This window comes from Ipomoea nil, unplaced genomic scaffold, assembly GCF_001879475.1.
Source record: "Ipomoea nil cultivar Tokyo-kokei standard unplaced genomic scaffold, Asagao_1.1 scaffold2036, whole genome shotgun sequence".
NCBI classification, from domain to species: Eukaryota; Viridiplantae; Streptophyta; class Magnoliopsida; order Solanales; family Convolvulaceae; genus Ipomoea; species Ipomoea nil.
The window spans coordinates 6,247,939-6,265,576 of NW_017618464.1; the positions used below are offsets into that span (position 1 = coordinate 6,247,939).

Here is a 17,638-nt window from a genome sequence, read left to right on the forward strand (position 1 = left end):
CTTCATCAAGCTAGTCACACACTCCTGCAATTTCAGTAGTTTTTCTCAAGTTCTCCTAAATGATTTTGGTGACCCAATATAGTCTCAGATTTTGATGTTTCATTTGTTATTCAGTAAAATTGATGTTAAATAGGACAATTAAGTAATTTTAATACTGACCTCTCAGACTTTGGTGTTTTCATTTATTATTCAGTCAATTTGACTTTAAAAATGACTCTTTATGCACTTTGTATGTCTGAAAAAAAAAGGACCAATATTGAAATTACTTAATTGTTCATCTATTTAACACTAATTTGACGGAATAACAAAGAAAGTCACGAAAGACTATATTAAGTAAAAACACAAAACTATATTAGGTCACCAAAGTCGTCTAGACGAAATTGAAAAAAAACCACTAGGACATTTTAAGTATTCACTCAATTTATATAGGACAGACAAACAGCTTGAAATAAGTAAAAAGGAAAATGATAGAGCAATAAGATGAGACGAACAAAATTGCACTTAAAATTAAATGTTTCAAAGGTCTTACAAGGCAACACTGACTAGATTACATTGACAATGAGAGAATACTTTACCAAGAAGTGTATTGAAAAGAAGGCTATAATTACAATACCAATTGGCCATACTTATCTATATATGTTAAATATCAAAACAAGAAAAATCATCCCACTAAACACTTAAATAACCCACCCACCCACAAGCATGTACAATTAAATGATATGATATGATGTGATGACTAAAACATATTCAACTCCGAAAGGTCATCCATAGGTATTTCAAGCCCAATAGAATCATGGTCTCCCAAACCATCCACGTCGAAGTTGAACCAAGAATTGAAGTCCTGAGGTGCGCCCAGGTCAGATTCTACACCTAGTTCTCCTATTGGGTCAATGTCGTTTAATGGCAAATTTGCCGCCCCGTTAGCAGATTCCTTGACCTCTCTTGAATTAGACGGCATGTTACTTTCCTTTTTCATGTTTCCATTGGTGTTGACACATTCTCCAGAACCGGCAACTGAGGTGTGCATGGTGTTTGTTGTTTCCAAAAACTTGTTATAAGATCCATTCCCGGATGTAGAAAGCTGGGCAGTCTTCTGCTTGGGCTTCGTTTTTGTTTTGCGGTCACCTTTAGAGTTACCCAGAGATGAGCGTCCAGCTTTTGTGTTTGCATTTCTCACTGATGTATCCCTGTCCCTATCTCTCTCGCTTCGTTTTCCTTTTGCGCCACCGAACAGAGCACCACCCAGAGTGGACGTGGCTCTAAAGGCAGCACCACCAACATCATCAAGCAATACTTCCTTTTTCTTCCCCCTGTTTGATAAAGGTCCATTTCTAGCAAACGCCTGATCAGATTGATGATTATCATATGGATCTAATACCCCAGCACTACCCTTGGACCCTGTAAAGCAAAGGATATGATACTGCATTACAGAATGCAAAGAAAATACACAAGTTGAATGTAGCTGTTAAGGTATCATTAGCAAATAATCATTTTCAATATATGATATAACCAACAGCTTAAGCTAACAAAACTGTGTTAAACTAAAGATAGGATGGTAGTACCTGCTAAAAGCTCTGCTTCACTAAACCTAGGAGGGGTTGCAAAAATAATGTCTCGATATACGGGATCATTAAAGCAACTTGTCCCTGATTCCTCAAATTTGTGACATCTAGCAAGTGTTCTCCTAGCAAAAGCCAATGCCACCTGTTTTGACACCTTAGGCACCCCAATTTTGGAAGCTTTGCGAGTTGCCTGTTATATTTTATCCACATAGTGAATAAGAACTTATACAATTCAGGTGCAAGAACCCTTTATATTATGCAATACATGCACTCCCAAGAGTACTTGGTATTAGATCATCTCAGACATGAATGTTTAGTAAGCAAGTATAATGAACCAAGAGGCAAGAAATATATATTACCAAGAGCTTCTTGTAAGCCACCTCAACAAGCTTATTCATTGCAACCTGCTCAGGGTCCCTGGATAATAACCAAATTTATTTACTGAGTGCTGTTGTGGAATTAGATTAAATGAAACTCCAAATTACCTCGCTTTAGAACTATTAGTTTGCATAATATAAAATATCTTACCAGTGATCCACATCCTTGCCTTCTTGTATTGCATGTGACATTTTACCAAGGTATGTCTTCTTTTTACCAATCTACAGGCATCAGGAAAACAAAATCAAAAACCATTTTGTTTTAGGAATGTCATTTGTTTTTATATATAAATACTAGGCTATAAAAAGAATATTGGAAGAGTTATTGAGAATGGAGCAAAGTTCCATATATAACCTGTTGATATAGTCCCTTCTCCAGCTGCATGATTTCTTGGTCAATCACTTCATCTTCTTTATCTTCTAAATCAGGCTGAACAGTCCAGCGACACCCAAAATAAGCAAGAAAAAGTAAAATATTAAATGAACATAGGATTTTCTGTGGGCAAGTATTAAGGAGCATAGCATTAATATATAAAAGAGTTCCAATGTAATGTCCAAGTTGATGCCAAATTCATACATACATTATATATACATATGTATTGGTAAGTACAATATTTGTCACCAATCAGTTCAAACAAACGTGCAAAGAAGTTTTTACTTATAAAAATATATATATTAAAAAAAAAAAAAAAAAAAAAAAAAGGAGAGAAGCATCCTTCCAATAAGCATGATAACAAGAAAAAGCATACCACAGCTTCTAGGTAAAGACCAATGCTCTGCAGCTCCAGCAAAAGTCTGTCATTAACAGACATTTGAGCATATTGACAATCCAAGGAGGAAACACTGAAACTACTAGTCAGCACATTTTGTGGACCATCAGAGTTATTACATCTAGAAAGGTCAACCAACAGTCCAATCTCTGAATGCATGAACCCATTCTCTCTGAGCAGCATTTCATTACTATATGGAGAATCCCGAATGCCGGCATTACTAGTGTACGTACCATATCCATTGCAAGAAGCAAATTTTGAGGTTTTATTCTTCTCTAACTGAACAACACCAACTACAGATTCACATTCAAACTCCGTCCTATCCATGTTTCTACTACCACAATCAATAAAAGGGGATGCCTCATCAGGTGAATCCCCTGTACCCTGCAGTGATAAAGATCTTTCATAACCATTTTCTTCAAATTCTTCAAGGTCATCCTCTATGATCAGAGCTGATAATACTCTTTGATAAAGTGGAGTCACTTTGTCAAAATTTTTACTAGAGTCTGGTTTTGCACAAGAAATAGGATCTTGAACTTTATCAACAAGATCTGCATTAGCTGAATCTTTTGATCCACATTGATTCTTCATGCACTTGTCTCGATCACCAGAAAATGTGTCTGAGAGAGAAATTTCGTCTTGCACGTGATCACCCTGGGAAAGCAAGCATAAGTAAAAAATGTATATATTTATATGTATAGCAGAAGCAGAGATTTAATTAAAAATCAGAATTAAGCATGACACATCTTTAACTCTCCAGTGTCCAGAATATCAATACTACAAAACTATGGTAATTGATTAAACCATAATAATGACGTTTAAAATGAGTAAAATTCCCTAGAAAAGCGCTGAGTACATTACAATGAATATAGTCCTCTTTTCACAAATGAATTCTATAATAGTGGACTTGGTAAATGCAACATAGTAAAATGGCATCTCAAAATATGCTTTTAAAGATACTTTCTGATGCACATAAAGATCATGTGTAAACAGAATATACAGAAAAAAGAAATAAAATTTTGTAACAAGGTTGTTAAGTTTCAGAAGTGAACAAGTGAAAAGTGATTAAAAAAATTGCAGTAAAAATAAAGATATTTGCCTCCAGAAAGTACCAGAACACCATTTTCTGGGCATGAAAACTGAGTTAGTTTTGCATGAAGTTCCTCTGCTGATTTCAACTGATTGCAAATAAAAACAAACTTTATTAGATCAACTAAAGAAAACAAAATATAGAGCATTATGGTCAGTATCTTAGTATGAATACTTTGATTAAGGTAGCCACCTGATCTGAAAGGTAGAACTTCTCTTCTGAACTGATCGAAGCAAAAAAGGCTTCTATTTTCTTCCAGAATGCACTTGAACAGGCATGAACTACAAAAGCAACCGACATAGAACTTCAGCGTCAGCATCTATAGAGATTTCACATTTGATTCTCCCTCTCTCTATAACCAAAGAATTGTGTATAAAAAGAAACAAGGAAGCAAGAAGTTTTCAGTATGCATACCATTAGAGTTATATGCAGATTTTGCAGCAGATAGGAGCTCCTCACGACCATCATCTGAATCCCCTGGAAAAAGAGGGAAAATCAACAGCATAGTTATGTGCTTGAGACAATGAAAAACAAAGAGAATTTAATAGCTGATCTATTCCTTTTCAAATGGCCTGGACTCTGGAAGCCCAAAAATACTACACATCCTAGTGCAAAAACCCATTTTTTTTTTCACATTGGTAGCCTGCAACAATTTAATCATATGGCATATTCATCCAAATCAAAGTTCTTCTTCCCTTTCCTTAATTTGCCCCCAGGGAATTTCTTTTCAAGTTGGTAAATCGACCATTAGTATACATGATTACATGTATCACAAAAACTGAATTAAATTCTCATAGAGCCAGCAGATATTCATAATGGTTGTTTCCTTATCTAAAGAAGCAGATAGCAACCTTCATTTAATAGACTCAATAAGCATCATAGGAAAACAAATTTTTAAGCATACCAGTAAAATCTGGGGAACCACTACTTGTTGGATGCCCAAGACGAGAAAATCCTTTGCGCTCTGATTGCTTTTTCAAAGGGCGGCCTGACTTACTGTGGCAATTAAGGAGAAAGTGATATCATGCACGAAAATTGAGGAAACAATAAATGCAGCAACTAGAAAATACAAATCTATATGCCTGGTTAGTTACAAAAAAAAAATGTTTTTCATTGTCCATCACCAGTTTTCCAAAATTTTCTAAGTTTTCATTTTCCATTGGAAAATTAGAATTATGGTCAAACTTAACTATTTTAAAAGTTATAAAATATGAAGCTATTTACAATCCAATTTTCCTTCATATGAAAACACAAATGCAAGTGGCATGTGGCAATGGTATTAAATGGCAGTGAGGTAAGTAGGTTGTGGTGGAAATAGGTAGTTTTAGGTGAAGGTAGGCAAATAGTAGTGTGTAAAGTTAACAATTAATGGTGGTGGTGGGGTGTAGGTAGATGGGGGTGGTGGTGGGGTGTAGGTAGATGGGGGTGGTGGTAGGGATATAAGTAGGCACATAATGGGGGATGAAAGTAAAAATGATAGCAATGGTGGAAGTGGTAGAGGGGTTAGATAATAGTAAGTTGAGTATGTTTTTTCCGTATTTAGAATGTTTGAAAAACACTACAAAAGCATTTTCCAAATTCCTTTGTTGAGGTGGAAAACATTGTTTTCGTTTTTTTTCCTAATTTTGGAAAACATTTTATCTTGAACAGAACTGTTTTTTTTTTTTTAATGGAGAAAGAGGCTCTATATTTCTATCAAGGGAAGAAATGCATCACCTGCCATTCTTTTCAGAAGTAGGCCTCGTAGGACGAAGTGGCTTGGAAGTGGATAAATTATCCAACTTCTCCATTGTAGGTGAAATGTTACCCCTAGTAAATGATGAAACTCTTCCACTACGCCCTTGTCTTCGTACACCATCACCGATTTCTTCTTTGACAAGGAATTTGCTTTTCTTCATATGTGAGTTAGAAGGCCCAATATTTTGAATAGCATGTGCAGCTTTTTCCTCTCCCTCACTACAGCCAGTGCCTTTCTCTTTCAATCTGTTTTCACCAGCACCAGACTCTTCACTCTCTGATAACCTAGCAGGAGACAAAACGCTCTCAGTCTTGACTTTGATGTTCTGTGTGCCACTGGTGGAGCCATTTGGTAAAAGAGGACCATTCACTGTGCTAGTAGTTAATCTAGCTCCAAGATCAGAAGGAGAACACCCATCAGCAGATGGCATCTGTATCTCATCATTGTTTGACACTGGAGATACAAGATTAACCCTCCTTGTTCGAGAAATTTTTTGAGGTCTCTGACCAATCCACTGAGTAATGGGAGGTGAGGATGATCCTGCAGGAAATGGACGCTTGCGATTATTGGCCCCACCTACAGAAAGGTTCTTTACTGAATTTGGTGCCTGTTCCCAGCTTTCGAGAGTTCCAGGTACTCGAGAAGCAGTGGAGGCTGAATTATTTGCAACCAGAGAACCACTTCGTGGAGCCCTTGAGGCCTTTCCTTTTGTAATTGGACTAGGACAAGCATTGCTTTCCTCACAACTATTCAATCTATAGGAGCAAAACCAGAAATGAAAAAAAATAATAATAATAATTAATTAATTGAAGGTTATAGCCTTGTGGTAATGCCATACTGAAATAAATTGGTATATATGGCAACTGAAGCATACTTAATGTTTCCCTTTGCTAAAAATTTCTCCTTATTCAACCCAACTGTCAAATCCCTAGAAAGAGTCGACTTTTCCTGTTCACTTTGTAATGCACGACCACTAGAACTAGCAGGTGATGAAGTACCCTCGGATTTGCAATTAGCACCAGAAGCACCAGGCATTCCTGATCTGCCAAGTATGAGATGGCTTTGAATATACTAATTGAAATAAGATTTAAATAAGTGAGTTTACAACCACCCCCAAACCATAAAGTAACACCAGGAAATGGAAATAGCAAAATAAAGCCTAAAACAACAGATCATTGCTCATCAAGGAACAACAATAATACCCATTATATTAAAGCATGTAAATTACAGCATGACCATATACCTTTTTGGCAAAATAATGTCCTGGGATGTAAAACTAAGAGAATTCAGTGACTCATTGACACAAGAACCATTGGATTTGTTTTACTTATCTTCAATAGTTGGCACATGAATGCATAAAACTCCTATCAATGTATCTTAAACAATATGAGTTTAGCTTTCAACAGTAAATTTTCAAGTGATCTTCAACCAAGCAATGCGAATGTGTTTTTTGGTTAACTGTTTGCAGAGAGAATAATGGTTTCAAGAAACACAAGGATTTCAACACTTCAATTTTTGCAAAGGTGCACAAGTCACCTTTGTTTTTATCTCTCATGTCTTCTTTAACCTTTTTAAAACTCAGTAAAATGTAAGAGATATATTCAAAGGCACCCCCAAGAAGCCAATCATGATCAGAGAATCCCAAATCATCTTCAACAAATGATAAGTACACAAGTTTTCACATGTCTTCTTTACCCTTTGTCAAATTTGGTAGCATATAGCAGATATAAAATCATGCATTTCCCAGAAGCCACTCATGATCAGTGAGCCCAAAGTTATCTTCACATATTTCAACAACTTTATGTATGTAAATGAGTTGAAAAGGTAGAATTGTTCACTTAATATACTAATATGACATGAATGTAATAAAGCAAGAATCTTTTATAAAGGTCAAAATACACAAAAGAATTGAACCATCCTCCCAAGTCATAAAAGTCAATGTGGAAGAGAAGAGACCAGACTACTCTCCTATAACAGCAAAACAATTACCTGAAGCCATGGGAATCACAAGATGGCAAGCCAGCTTCGCTGGAAAGCTTATGATGCACATTCCGTTTTAATTCACCATCATCATCAATGGGTCTTGAAATGACAGCACCAACTGAGCGTTTCCTTTTCATTTTTTTGTCCCATCCTTCACCTCCAGCAGGCAATCTGCGAACCTTTTCTTCAGCCATATCGGGATCTGCATTATTGTCCTTATGCATATCTCGCTCTTTTGTCATTAATACAGGCTGCCTCAGCAGGCCATTACTGCGGTATTCAGACTGAAGAAAAATGTAAAAAGTAAAGTAAAATTCTAATGCAGTGGAAATGTCATTGGCAAAAAAAAATACTACTTTACTGTTACATGTGACTGGAAGGAAGGTGGTGGATAAGCAGATATACCCAAAATTGCAGGGGCAAAATTTAAAAAAATAAATTTACAAAAAAAAAGAAAAGAAGAAAGATATGCTATTTGTATCCACAGATGGCAAGGAGAACTGGAGAAGTGATGAATGGATACTGTTGAAAAGTTGTTTTGCAAAAACAAACATAATCCTCGTAAAGAAATAAGAAAACAATAGGTAGAAGTTTGGTGAAAGGGAATGTGAGCACAGAAACAAAAGAACTTTAATAACTTTGCTGAATAAAGAAGGCAGAAATTCTATTCTGGATGCAACCCCCCCCCCCCCCCGGGTGCCCATTGATACAATTTCTTAGTTAAAAAAGAAAAAGAATTCCGATAAAACTACATGTTAAAACTCAACAAAATAAAGTGCAACATATAAGTTACGAACCCGAGTTTCTGCAACTGATGTGCGTACACGCTTATTTAGAGTACCATTCTTAGGGCGATCATCAGACTTTTGAGTTACAAGTTCTGAAGGCCCTCGGTGAATCTGAGTCCCCATCTTCAAGTTTGAAGCGCTTGCTCTTTCATTTATTAATAGCTCATTCCTTTGCTGTTTCCTATTGACTTCATTATATTTGTTCAATCTATGCAGGAGCTCATCAAATTTTTTTGCTCTACCACTAATCAAAACAAAAGCTCAAATAATAAGCAAAGTACCAATCTACATAAAAATATATAATGCATACAATAACAAAAGCATTATCATGTTTGTATTCTAACAAATTCCTTCCCTAGGCGGGCCAGGCCATGGACAAATATAGAACAATATACTAAGCTAGCAAAAACTAAAGCACAGCATAATCCATAAGGTAATATTAAAGAAAAAAAAAACCACGTTTCACAATTTGAGTTAAAGACCAATCCAAAAAACCCATACACAAATCTTAAGACCATGAGCGAATAGCCCAAAAAAAAATGACACCTTATCCAGCCCCTAAAAGGTATCTTTCATATAAAAGAGACAAATAAAAGAATACTCATCAAGAAAGTTAAAAAATAGAAAATGAAAAGGATGCATAATCCATAGAGTAATTGAATATAGCCAGTAGAAAAGTATACCTAGCCTTGCTGCATGTATCCATAAGGTTAGCTCTAAAACGTTTTACTTCATCCATAGATACAGGAGGAGAAGGCTTCAAATGACCAGGACCAAAAGAATTATCTTCAGAGGTGCTTCCTACAGATAGTCCCAGTACCCTTCTCAACTCAACTGAACGAGTATATTTTGGTTCACCCATTATAATTTGCTCCCACATACGACATGGAGGTATATCCCCCGTCAATGTACCACTTGCACGAGATGTACCCTTCCCATAACCAAACACCCGGTTGCCAGCACCCTCATTGAAGCTCCCAGACCTATCCGAGGTTGGACCAGTATAAGAAACTCTCTGCCCATTGCTGTAATTGCCAGCAAATCCTGAGTCAGGGCTAGCAGACTTTAATTCAAACCTTGCATTCCCAGCCATAACGAAACTCAGAACTAACACCACATCTCTTCAAAGAACCTTCTCCTATCAATTGACTTCAAACACCCTAACAAAACCAAACAAGAAAAACAGTTAATAGCACTATAACAGTTTCAGCAAAGCTACAGCAGCTAAAATTTAAAAAGTAGGTAATCATTTTGCAGCAAGACTAAGAACCATTGACCAAAGGCAATGTCCCCAAGTTTACGCCCCAAAGCATCATTCCAGATCACTCACACTATATAGGGCCTAGCATTACCAATTTAATAGCACTCTTCAGTCTCCAATATAATTTCAACACATTCTAGCTGTCAAAAAAGCACACCACAGTTCTCTTTCTTCCCTTTCTTTTCAATTTTCTTTAGCAGGATATCAAATGATGTAGATAGTTAAAAGAAGAAAAACCAGGAGGAAAAAATTATATCACTTCAACATAAAGGAATGCTGAAGGAATCCAGAACCCATATTGTTGATCGCGTTGTAATTAAAATGCATTAAAATCACACTGAAATGTTGAGTAGCACTCGACGTGTTCTTAAAATTCTGAAAAATTCAAAAATTCATTCGCTTACTAGATATCAAACTGCCATGGGTGTCTATTCTCCATTAACAGTACTAATCAAAACCCAAAGTCTGGAGTAAAAAGCTCAGGTTTTTACCCGAATTACGAGAAACAAAACATAAAACGAAAGCAATTGCTTTAAAAAAAGCAACAAGAAACCATAAAACTGAAATTTCCACTCAATGTAAACAAGAACAATAATAAACTGAACTCTAACAGACCAAATTAACAAACACGAAGCGCCTGATGAAAATTCACAGAGGCAAAGCATCAAAACCGAAAATGAAATGAAGAACAAACGCATAACTGACCATTCAGACCACTTCAACTGATTTTCAAACCCTAGTTTGAGTACAACGAAAATCTAGGGTTTATCAGGAATCAAAGACAAACAGAAGTTGAACAGCGAGAGCTGAGCAAAAGTAATGAATTAAACTACGGAAGAGCCGAAAGCTTACCGGCATTCGTCGATCAAGGAGATCGAAGCGAGAGAATGTAGAGTGTCAGAAAGAAAACAGTAAGAGAGAGAAATTGCGCTTATAGAGAGAGAAAGTACCGAGCATACATGGTGGGCTTGATTTTTGTCTTTTTCTTCAATTTTCTTTCCTTTTCTTTTCTCTATTTCCATTTTTATCATTTAAACCCCTTTTTTGCCCTCTCCAAAATAGAATTTTTCTCAGGGAGCATGTTTTATATGTGAAATAAAATTAAAAAGGGAATGAGAAATGGAACATGTTTTATTCTGCATGTGAAATCCTTTTCTTTTTTTTTTTCTTTTTTACATTGAAGAGAAATGTGAACTATAACAATGAAGATTAAGAGTACCTATTTTATTGATATTATTATAATGAATTATGTATATTTTTGTTAAGGAAATTAGTTTATAACTTTACCAAACATGTGTAAATTCTATTAATGATGGTAACAGTAACACGTTAAAGGAATTTGTATTAAAAAATTCTGTTAAAGGGCACCACCAATTACGACCCTTTTTGTTAAAAATTACAATCATTTTTACTAATGTTACGAGTTGTTACTCTTTTTTATAATGTTAATTATTAATAACAAATATTCTTAAATAAACCCTTGAACGGCTTTGAAGTGTGAATAAGGTAGCGCAAGTCTCTTACAACTCAACCTAATTTGTAACTTGCTAAAGTTAGAGCAACCACAACAGCGCATTTTTCTTGGTTTTTAGAACAGTAAAGAATTGAGTAATTGATTTTTTCTTGATTTTTAGAACAGTAAAGAATTGAGCAATTGATTTTTGACTGATGGGGTTTTTAGCAAAACTTCTATCCTTCAAAAACATGTTTGCAGGAGAGCAGAAAAAAAAAAACTTGAAGTGCACATTTAGAGCGCACTCCGCGCCCGTTAGAGTAGCCACCAGCTGCGGCCACTCTAACTTTATAACCGTTGCAATCCCTTTTTTTAATTGTCAAAAACGCTTTTTTTCCCTTTTCTTTTACTCTCCCGTTTTGTCTCTCTCTTACGTGACGGGCGAGTCAGAGTGGCCACCAGCTGGAGGCCACTCTGACTTTATAACCGTTGCAATCCCTTTTTTTTAATTATCAGAAACATTTTTTTCCTTTTCTTTTTCTCTCCCATTTTTGTCTCTCGCTTACATGATATCCTAAAAAATTATGCAAAACCCAACAGATATGACTCTTACTAATAACAAATATCCTCAAACAATACCCCTGAAGTGTGAATAAGATAGCGCAAGTCCCTTACAGCTCAACCTAATTTGTAACTCAACCTAATTTGTAACTCTTGAAGTCCCACCAGACACAAACACCATATTAATGCCTCCGGATTGAGAACCCAAGGGTAATGCACTTCTCAACCATTGAACTAGAACTATCATACTTGAGAGAGTAAGGAAATGCAAATATGGTAGCAAAAAAACTAGTGGCAGAGCGTGTATAACGTGGGATGAGCTTGTCATTATCACTGCATTTCACATGTTCTGATTGCCAACCATACTGTGTTCCATTGCTTCAGGTAAGTTGAAAGGAGGACACAAGAAGTATGAATGAGATTGTTCAAAGTTCAAACCAGACATGAATGACAAAAACAAAGGTAATTAAGTTCTGCAGAAAATTGTTGAATCAGAAAACTCGGTTTCAATGCACCCTATGTAATGTTGTCCATCATCTTTGCAGGAGCAAGTACCAAAAAATGAACAACTTGATGGAATGTGTGACTTTTGCTCATCTCACTGGTGCATAACAGCAAATCAACAAGACAGCAATCGGCTTACCAATTGCCCCAAGCTACTAGGTTAGTTTCATAACTTTAGATATACTAAGACCGGCGTTTTGGCACCTTAAAACTAAAACACAAAAGCACTGAAATCATCCCTGCAAGAACACCACAGGATGACAGGATGCACGCGAAAAAGTTTTAAGTATAGCAAAGGAAGGCAATTTAGCATTCAATGGTCTTCTATCAAATAAACATAATGCTAAAAGAAGTGGATTCTTGAAATAAGCTAACTAGTAACTATTACCAAAGCTAGTAACACAGTCTAAAGCAAACAATTCAAGAAAAGGGGATTTCCACATCCCTCCCATAACACACACAACTACAGTTAGAGATAGGATAATAGTTAAATCAAAACCCCCAAACAAAAAGCAATCACCTACGAACTAGCTATACCTTATGAATGAAATCAGGCAAATTTTATGATTAAATGATCTGAAACACACAGTTAAGAAGATGGATCTGAAGTCCTGAGTCATTGTAAACATATGGCACCTCATAATTAAGAAAAGCCCTGGAAACAAGATGAAATTGACCCATATATAACACTGTGACAAAACATTACAAGACATGAAAATATGCCACATTAATAAAGAACACATATGTAGCAGACAAGAATGAGACTTTCTGGCAAATCTTTTGAACTTAAAATTAGATCCTCAGCAGTAGATGATGAAACTCAAATTGCCTAAAATTCAACACTATAAGTCTATCTCTGCCGACAACACCTATCAACAAAATCGATTTTGCATCATTTAAAGCCTTGCAGAAGTATCACATTGTACATAAAGTATCCAATTCATGAGATCCAAATACACATCCTAGTTTCAGCTGGGATCAGAATATCACAAGCAAAGAGAAGAGCGTGTAAATCAAGAAACAAGCATATGCAATCAACCCGCGGTGCTCATCCCCACATGATGCCAACTCGACCACAAGCCTCGTGCAAACTCGTGTAGACCATATAACAAAAACCCCGGCTACCACCTTAATTGCCATCCCACCAGGCAAGAACAATGATATTGCCGACAAGATCACAACTGGTAGCATACAATAGCCGATCAAGCTAACACATCTATACAAATCCAAGTTCCCATTTCGGCCAGCGAGCATGTTGAACACCACATACAGAAAGACAGAAGCCATGATCACCCATCCCAGTATGATTCCAAAATGGATCTTCCCAGCGAGCAATTGGAAAAGCCCAAACGCCATCAGGAACAGAAACGGCCCGGAAAGATCAGCATCTTCGTGAAGATCGGCCTTGACTCGGAAAGGGTTAAGAATCGAAATAGTTTTCTGGTAAATTTGCTTGGTATTGATCCCGAGCTCCTCGAGAAGCGGCGGCTCATCCTCAAAACCAGTGGATCCGCCGCCGATGGTGGTGGAGGCGAACTGCGGGGTGGAGAACGAGGTGGACGCCGCGGCGGAACCGATGTCGAAAGACATAAAGGGGATGCTAGGGTTCGAAGACTTGGGTGGCTGAAACGGCGCTGTGGGCAGACGACGTTGCTGCGGGGCCGGGTTCCCGCCGCCGGACGGGAATACCACCGGCGGCACATTGAATTCCCTCGCCATCGATCGTAGATCTGCCAGAGCTAATACTAACAAAAGGAGTTAAAAATCGACTTCCTTTAATTGAAGCTGCTGAGAAAAATCAGCAGAAAATTGAAAACTTGAGCACAAGTGTTAAGTTGTAAATCGGATTTCGGAAGCGTAAAGATGGAAGACGAAGCTCGCTTCCTTTAGAACTACGAACGATATGCAATTGCTCTCTGCCCGACTTAAGATCTTCAGCGCTAAGGCACGAATTAGGGCTAAATTATTTATTTACGGACAATGCTTAGATATTTACAGTCGGTTCGGACCCGACTGACTTTTTTGATTTAGGTTCATGATCTTTTGGTTGAGCGAAAATGGTTTATTTTTAATCTCATGATTATTGTAAAAATATTATATTTAGTTTTAAAATTTTAAATTTTATGACGACAAATTTCACTTTTGGTCCTATTTTTATTGGTTTATTGTTAATTGGAGATTACGAGTTTTAAAATTATCAATTTGATTCACAATTATTCAATTTTTCTCAATTTCAGTCCCTCGTATTAAATTGCCAACTAGAACTCACGGGAAAATTTTGATTGAACAAATTATGTTGTAATCATAAGGGTAATTTTGTCTTTCCAAATTTATCATATCACGCCTCCTTGTAAAAAGAGTTGGCATAATGCTTTGGAGTTGGGTTGGTTGGAGGCCTGTAAAATGAGTCGCTGCTCAGTCCAACTATGCCTCCTTTGTAAAAGAAGTGTGCAAAATGATTTGGAGTTGGTTGGCTGGAGACCTATAAAAAGAGTCGGCGCTCAGTCAATCGCGCTCCTTGTAAAATGAGTTAGCACAACCGCGCCTCCTTGTAAAATGAGTCGGGAGAAAATTACTGTTAGGGGTGGTTAGAGGCCTGAAAAATCAATCAACTGCACTTCCTTGAAAAAGGAGTCGGTATAAAAGGGCTTTCTTGTTAGGGTTGATAGGAGACCTGTAAAAGGAGTCGGCGTTTGGTCAATCGCGCCTACCTAAGAAAAGAGTCGGTAGAAAATGGCTTTGTTGTTAGGGTTGATCAGAGGCCTATAAAATGAATCAGCACTCATTAACTACGCCTCATTGTAAAAGGAGTTGGCAAAATGCTTTGTGGTTGGGTTGGCTGGAGGCTTGTAAAAGGAGTCAGCGTTTAGTCAACCGCGCCTCCCTATAAAACGAGTTGGCAAAATGCTTTGGAGTTTGGTTAGCTTGAGGCCTATAAAAGAAGTCGGTGCTCGATCAACTGCGCCTCTTTGTAAAAGGAGTGGGCAAAATGCTTTAGAGTTGGTTGGCTGGAGGCCTGTTAAAGGAGTCGACGCGCCTCCTTGTAAAAGGAGTGTGCAAAATGCTTTGGGGTTGGGTTAGCTGGGGGCCAGTAAAAGGAGTTGGCGCCCGGTCGACAACGCATCCGTGTAAAAGGAGTCGACGCTCAGTCAACCGTGCCTCTTTGTAAAAAGAGTCGACAAAATGCTTTGGAGTTTGGTTGGCTAGATGCCTGTAAAAGGAGTCGGCACTCAGTCAATCGCACCTCCTAGTAAAAGGAGTCAACAATATGCTTTGGAGTTGGGTTGGCTGCAGGCCTAAAAAATGAGTTGGTGCTAAGTCAACCACGCTTCCTTGTAAAAGGAGTTTACGAAAGACTTTGGAATCAGGTGGTTGGATTGAAGATACATTAATGAATGAAGGCCAAAGTGAAGAACAACCATGATAGCCTACACCTGGCTAAGAACAAAAAAAGGGGAGAACGGGTGAAAAGGCGAGCAGAAGTAGTGAAAAGGCTGGTAAAACGAACTAAGTACATGTTGGAAAAGTGATCAATCAAAAAGATTTAATGGAGTTTGTAGTCAGAGTTTAGATAATTGCACATATGGGTAAATGAATAGGCAAAAACATCGTGATCTACAATAAGAAATAACATTAATTTTCCTCACCAAGCTTTGCGAGCTACGAAAAAGTAGGCAAAAACATCGTGATCCGCAATATTCACGCCCACAGGCGCGTGCATATCACGCGCCCACTGGGCGCGCGAATATATGTGTTTTTTTTTCTTGTGACACCTCAAAAATCACAAAAAATTTAATGCTATTGAGGATGCTCTATCATTATCTTTTTACACATTCTACAAATGCACTATCGCACTATAAAAGCTACACAACAAAACCAATCTAGTAACAAATATATAACATAGTACTTTTTGTAACAAAATTCACACTAGTAATGTTCCCAAAATAAGCTAGTAGCTTAAAATAAGAGCTTATTTTGAAAATAAGTCAGGAACTTCCTAACTTTTTTTTTTCATCTTTATCCTTATTATTTTAAACAAATGCATATTTTACTCTTTCCAAATAAAATCCTTCGACTTTTTCTCTTCTCCTATATTTTTGTTCATCATCTTCCGCAATTTTTTCACCACCCAGTCACTCCTTAAAGTTATAACTCCAATCATCCGTTCATAAATAAATGACATCCTTTACCCTTACCAATTTGTTTTTTTTTTTCTTTTGTTTTAATTTAATATATATCTCATATATATTATAAAAACAAAAACTTTTTTTAATAAATTAAATATATCTCATATATTTAATAATATAAAAATGATATAATATGAAAATGTCATTTTTAGTTTTTTATTTTTTAATTTTTTTTTTTTTTTTTTACATTTATCAGCTTATAAAAAACTAAGTTTACCAAAACACTTTTAAGCATAACTAACTAGTTAACAGCTCTTCAGTTTCCAGCTTATAGCTTATAACTTTTTAGTTTTCAGCTACTTTTCAACTTCCATCTACCTCTTCAACTAGGTTTGCCAAACATTGCCCCAATACCTTTTTATCACCACAGAAATATAATTACAATATTGTTATATATATGGATTCAAATTTGTTAATAATTTCTTTTTACGATTTGACATAATTTTATTTAATTAACTTGTGACAACATATGTTAATTAATACTCCATTTATCACATTTTACATGTCCTATTTATTATGTATTAGTTAAACTAACTCATTTTTCTTTGTTTATTTATTTTTTAATATTTTTAAAATTATTTTAAAATTTAATTTTTTTATTTAATAGTACTTTTAATGTAGTTTCTAAATATATAAATTTTATATGTTAATATTAAAATTAACACTATAACAAATTAATTTAAAATTAATTTTAGTCAAATATCATCGTTAATTGAATTAGACACATAAAATGGGTGGGGTGTATGCAGTAATTAGTTTATAAATATGAAGAATGATTATACATGGCACATGTCACATCACTTTGTAACAAGATTTTATACAAAAAGTTAAGTCAAAAATTGTCATTTTTGTGGGGTATGCTGCAATCTCATGAAAATTTAAAAAACGTTAAGGCTAATACATGTCTCCTTTTAATTTTTTTGTTTTAAATTTCCATGATTAGTATGTTAAAGAGTTTTAAACTAAGTTTTTATATCGAGTCTAATCCGAATTTAGATTAATTTTGAGTGACGAGCGAAATTTGTAATCACGGCTTGAGGGTGTATACTAGATAAATCTCGCATTGTGACCATAGTCGATAAAGGACTATACGAAAGTCAATAAGTCGCTCTTACTGGGTTGGAAGTCGAATTTGTAACATTGTGGTTACCAAATAGCAACCTGACTAACTTGGTTGGGGATTTATATTAATTTTATAATTTTACGATGGTGGAAATATTACAATCGTTATACCGTGCACCAGGGCCCACATAGCACTGTGCGCCCTGCGCCTCCCAAAACGACATCATTTTGTTAAGTTGTTAAAAAAAATCATCTGTTTCAGATGCACATAAACTCATAACAGAATACACATAATCTAACAT

At 36.2% G+C, this 17,638-nt stretch overlaps 2 protein-coding genes across 4 annotated transcripts; both read right to left on the reverse strand.

Annotated features, from left to right (window-relative positions):
- Window positions 1-481: 481 nt before the first annotated feature.
- On the reverse strand, window positions 482-10,591 carry LOC109148070. 3 transcript variants are annotated; one of them, XM_019295827.1, is made up of 16 exons: window positions 10,520-10,591; window positions 8,992-9,468; window positions 8,318-8,552; window positions 7,527-7,804; window positions 6,412-6,579; window positions 5,516-6,292; window positions 4,704-4,795; window positions 4,214-4,276; window positions 3,992-4,080; window positions 3,822-3,887; window positions 2,689-3,363; window positions 2,295-2,369; window positions 2,091-2,161; window positions 1,922-1,979; window positions 1,563-1,752; window positions 482-1,398 (listed from the first exon to the last, which is right to left on the reverse strand). In XM_019295827.1, exons 2-16 carry the CDS (start codon window positions 9,399-9,401, stop codon window positions 737-739), a joined length of 3,909 nt encoding a protein of 1,302 aa, XP_019151372.1. In that variant the 5' UTR covers window positions 9,402-9,468; window positions 10,520-10,591; the 3' UTR covers window positions 482-736. The 3 variants fall into 3 exon arrangements, with proteins under 3 accessions (XP_019151372.1, XP_019151369.1, XP_019151370.1); XM_019295824.1 differs by lacking the exon at window positions 10,520-10,591 and adding an exon at window positions 10,422-10,513; XM_019295825.1 differs by lacking the exon at window positions 10,520-10,591 and adding an exon at window positions 10,275-10,385.
- Window positions 10,592-12,857: 2,266 nt separating this feature from the next.
- Window positions 12,858-14,117, reverse strand: LOC109148071 (protein YIPF5 homolog). The gene has a single exon (XM_019295828.1). It carries the CDS (start codon window positions 13,804-13,806, stop codon window positions 13,066-13,068), a length of 741 nt encoding a protein of 246 aa, XP_019151373.1. The 5' UTR covers window positions 13,807-14,117; the 3' UTR covers window positions 12,858-13,065.
- Between the last annotated feature and the right edge of the window lie 3,521 nt (window positions 14,118-17,638).

Coding starts and splice junctions, on each gene's coding strand:
- LOC109148070 (XM_019295827.1), bottom strand. CDS start 9,401: ATGGCTGGGAATGCAAGGTTTGAATTAAAGTCTGCTAGCCCTGACTCA. Junction 8,553..8,991: donor GATACATGCAGCAAGGCTAG/GTATACTTTTCT, acceptor TGTTTTGATTAG/TGGTAGAGCAAAAAAATTTG. Junction 4,277..4,703: donor TGGTTCCCCAGATTTTACTG/GTATGCTTAAAA, acceptor CTCTTTTTCCAG/GGGATTCAGATGATGGTCGT.
- LOC109148071 (XM_019295828.1), bottom strand. CDS start 13,806: ATGGCGAGGGAATTCAATGTGCCGCCGGTGGTATTCCCGTCCGGCGGC.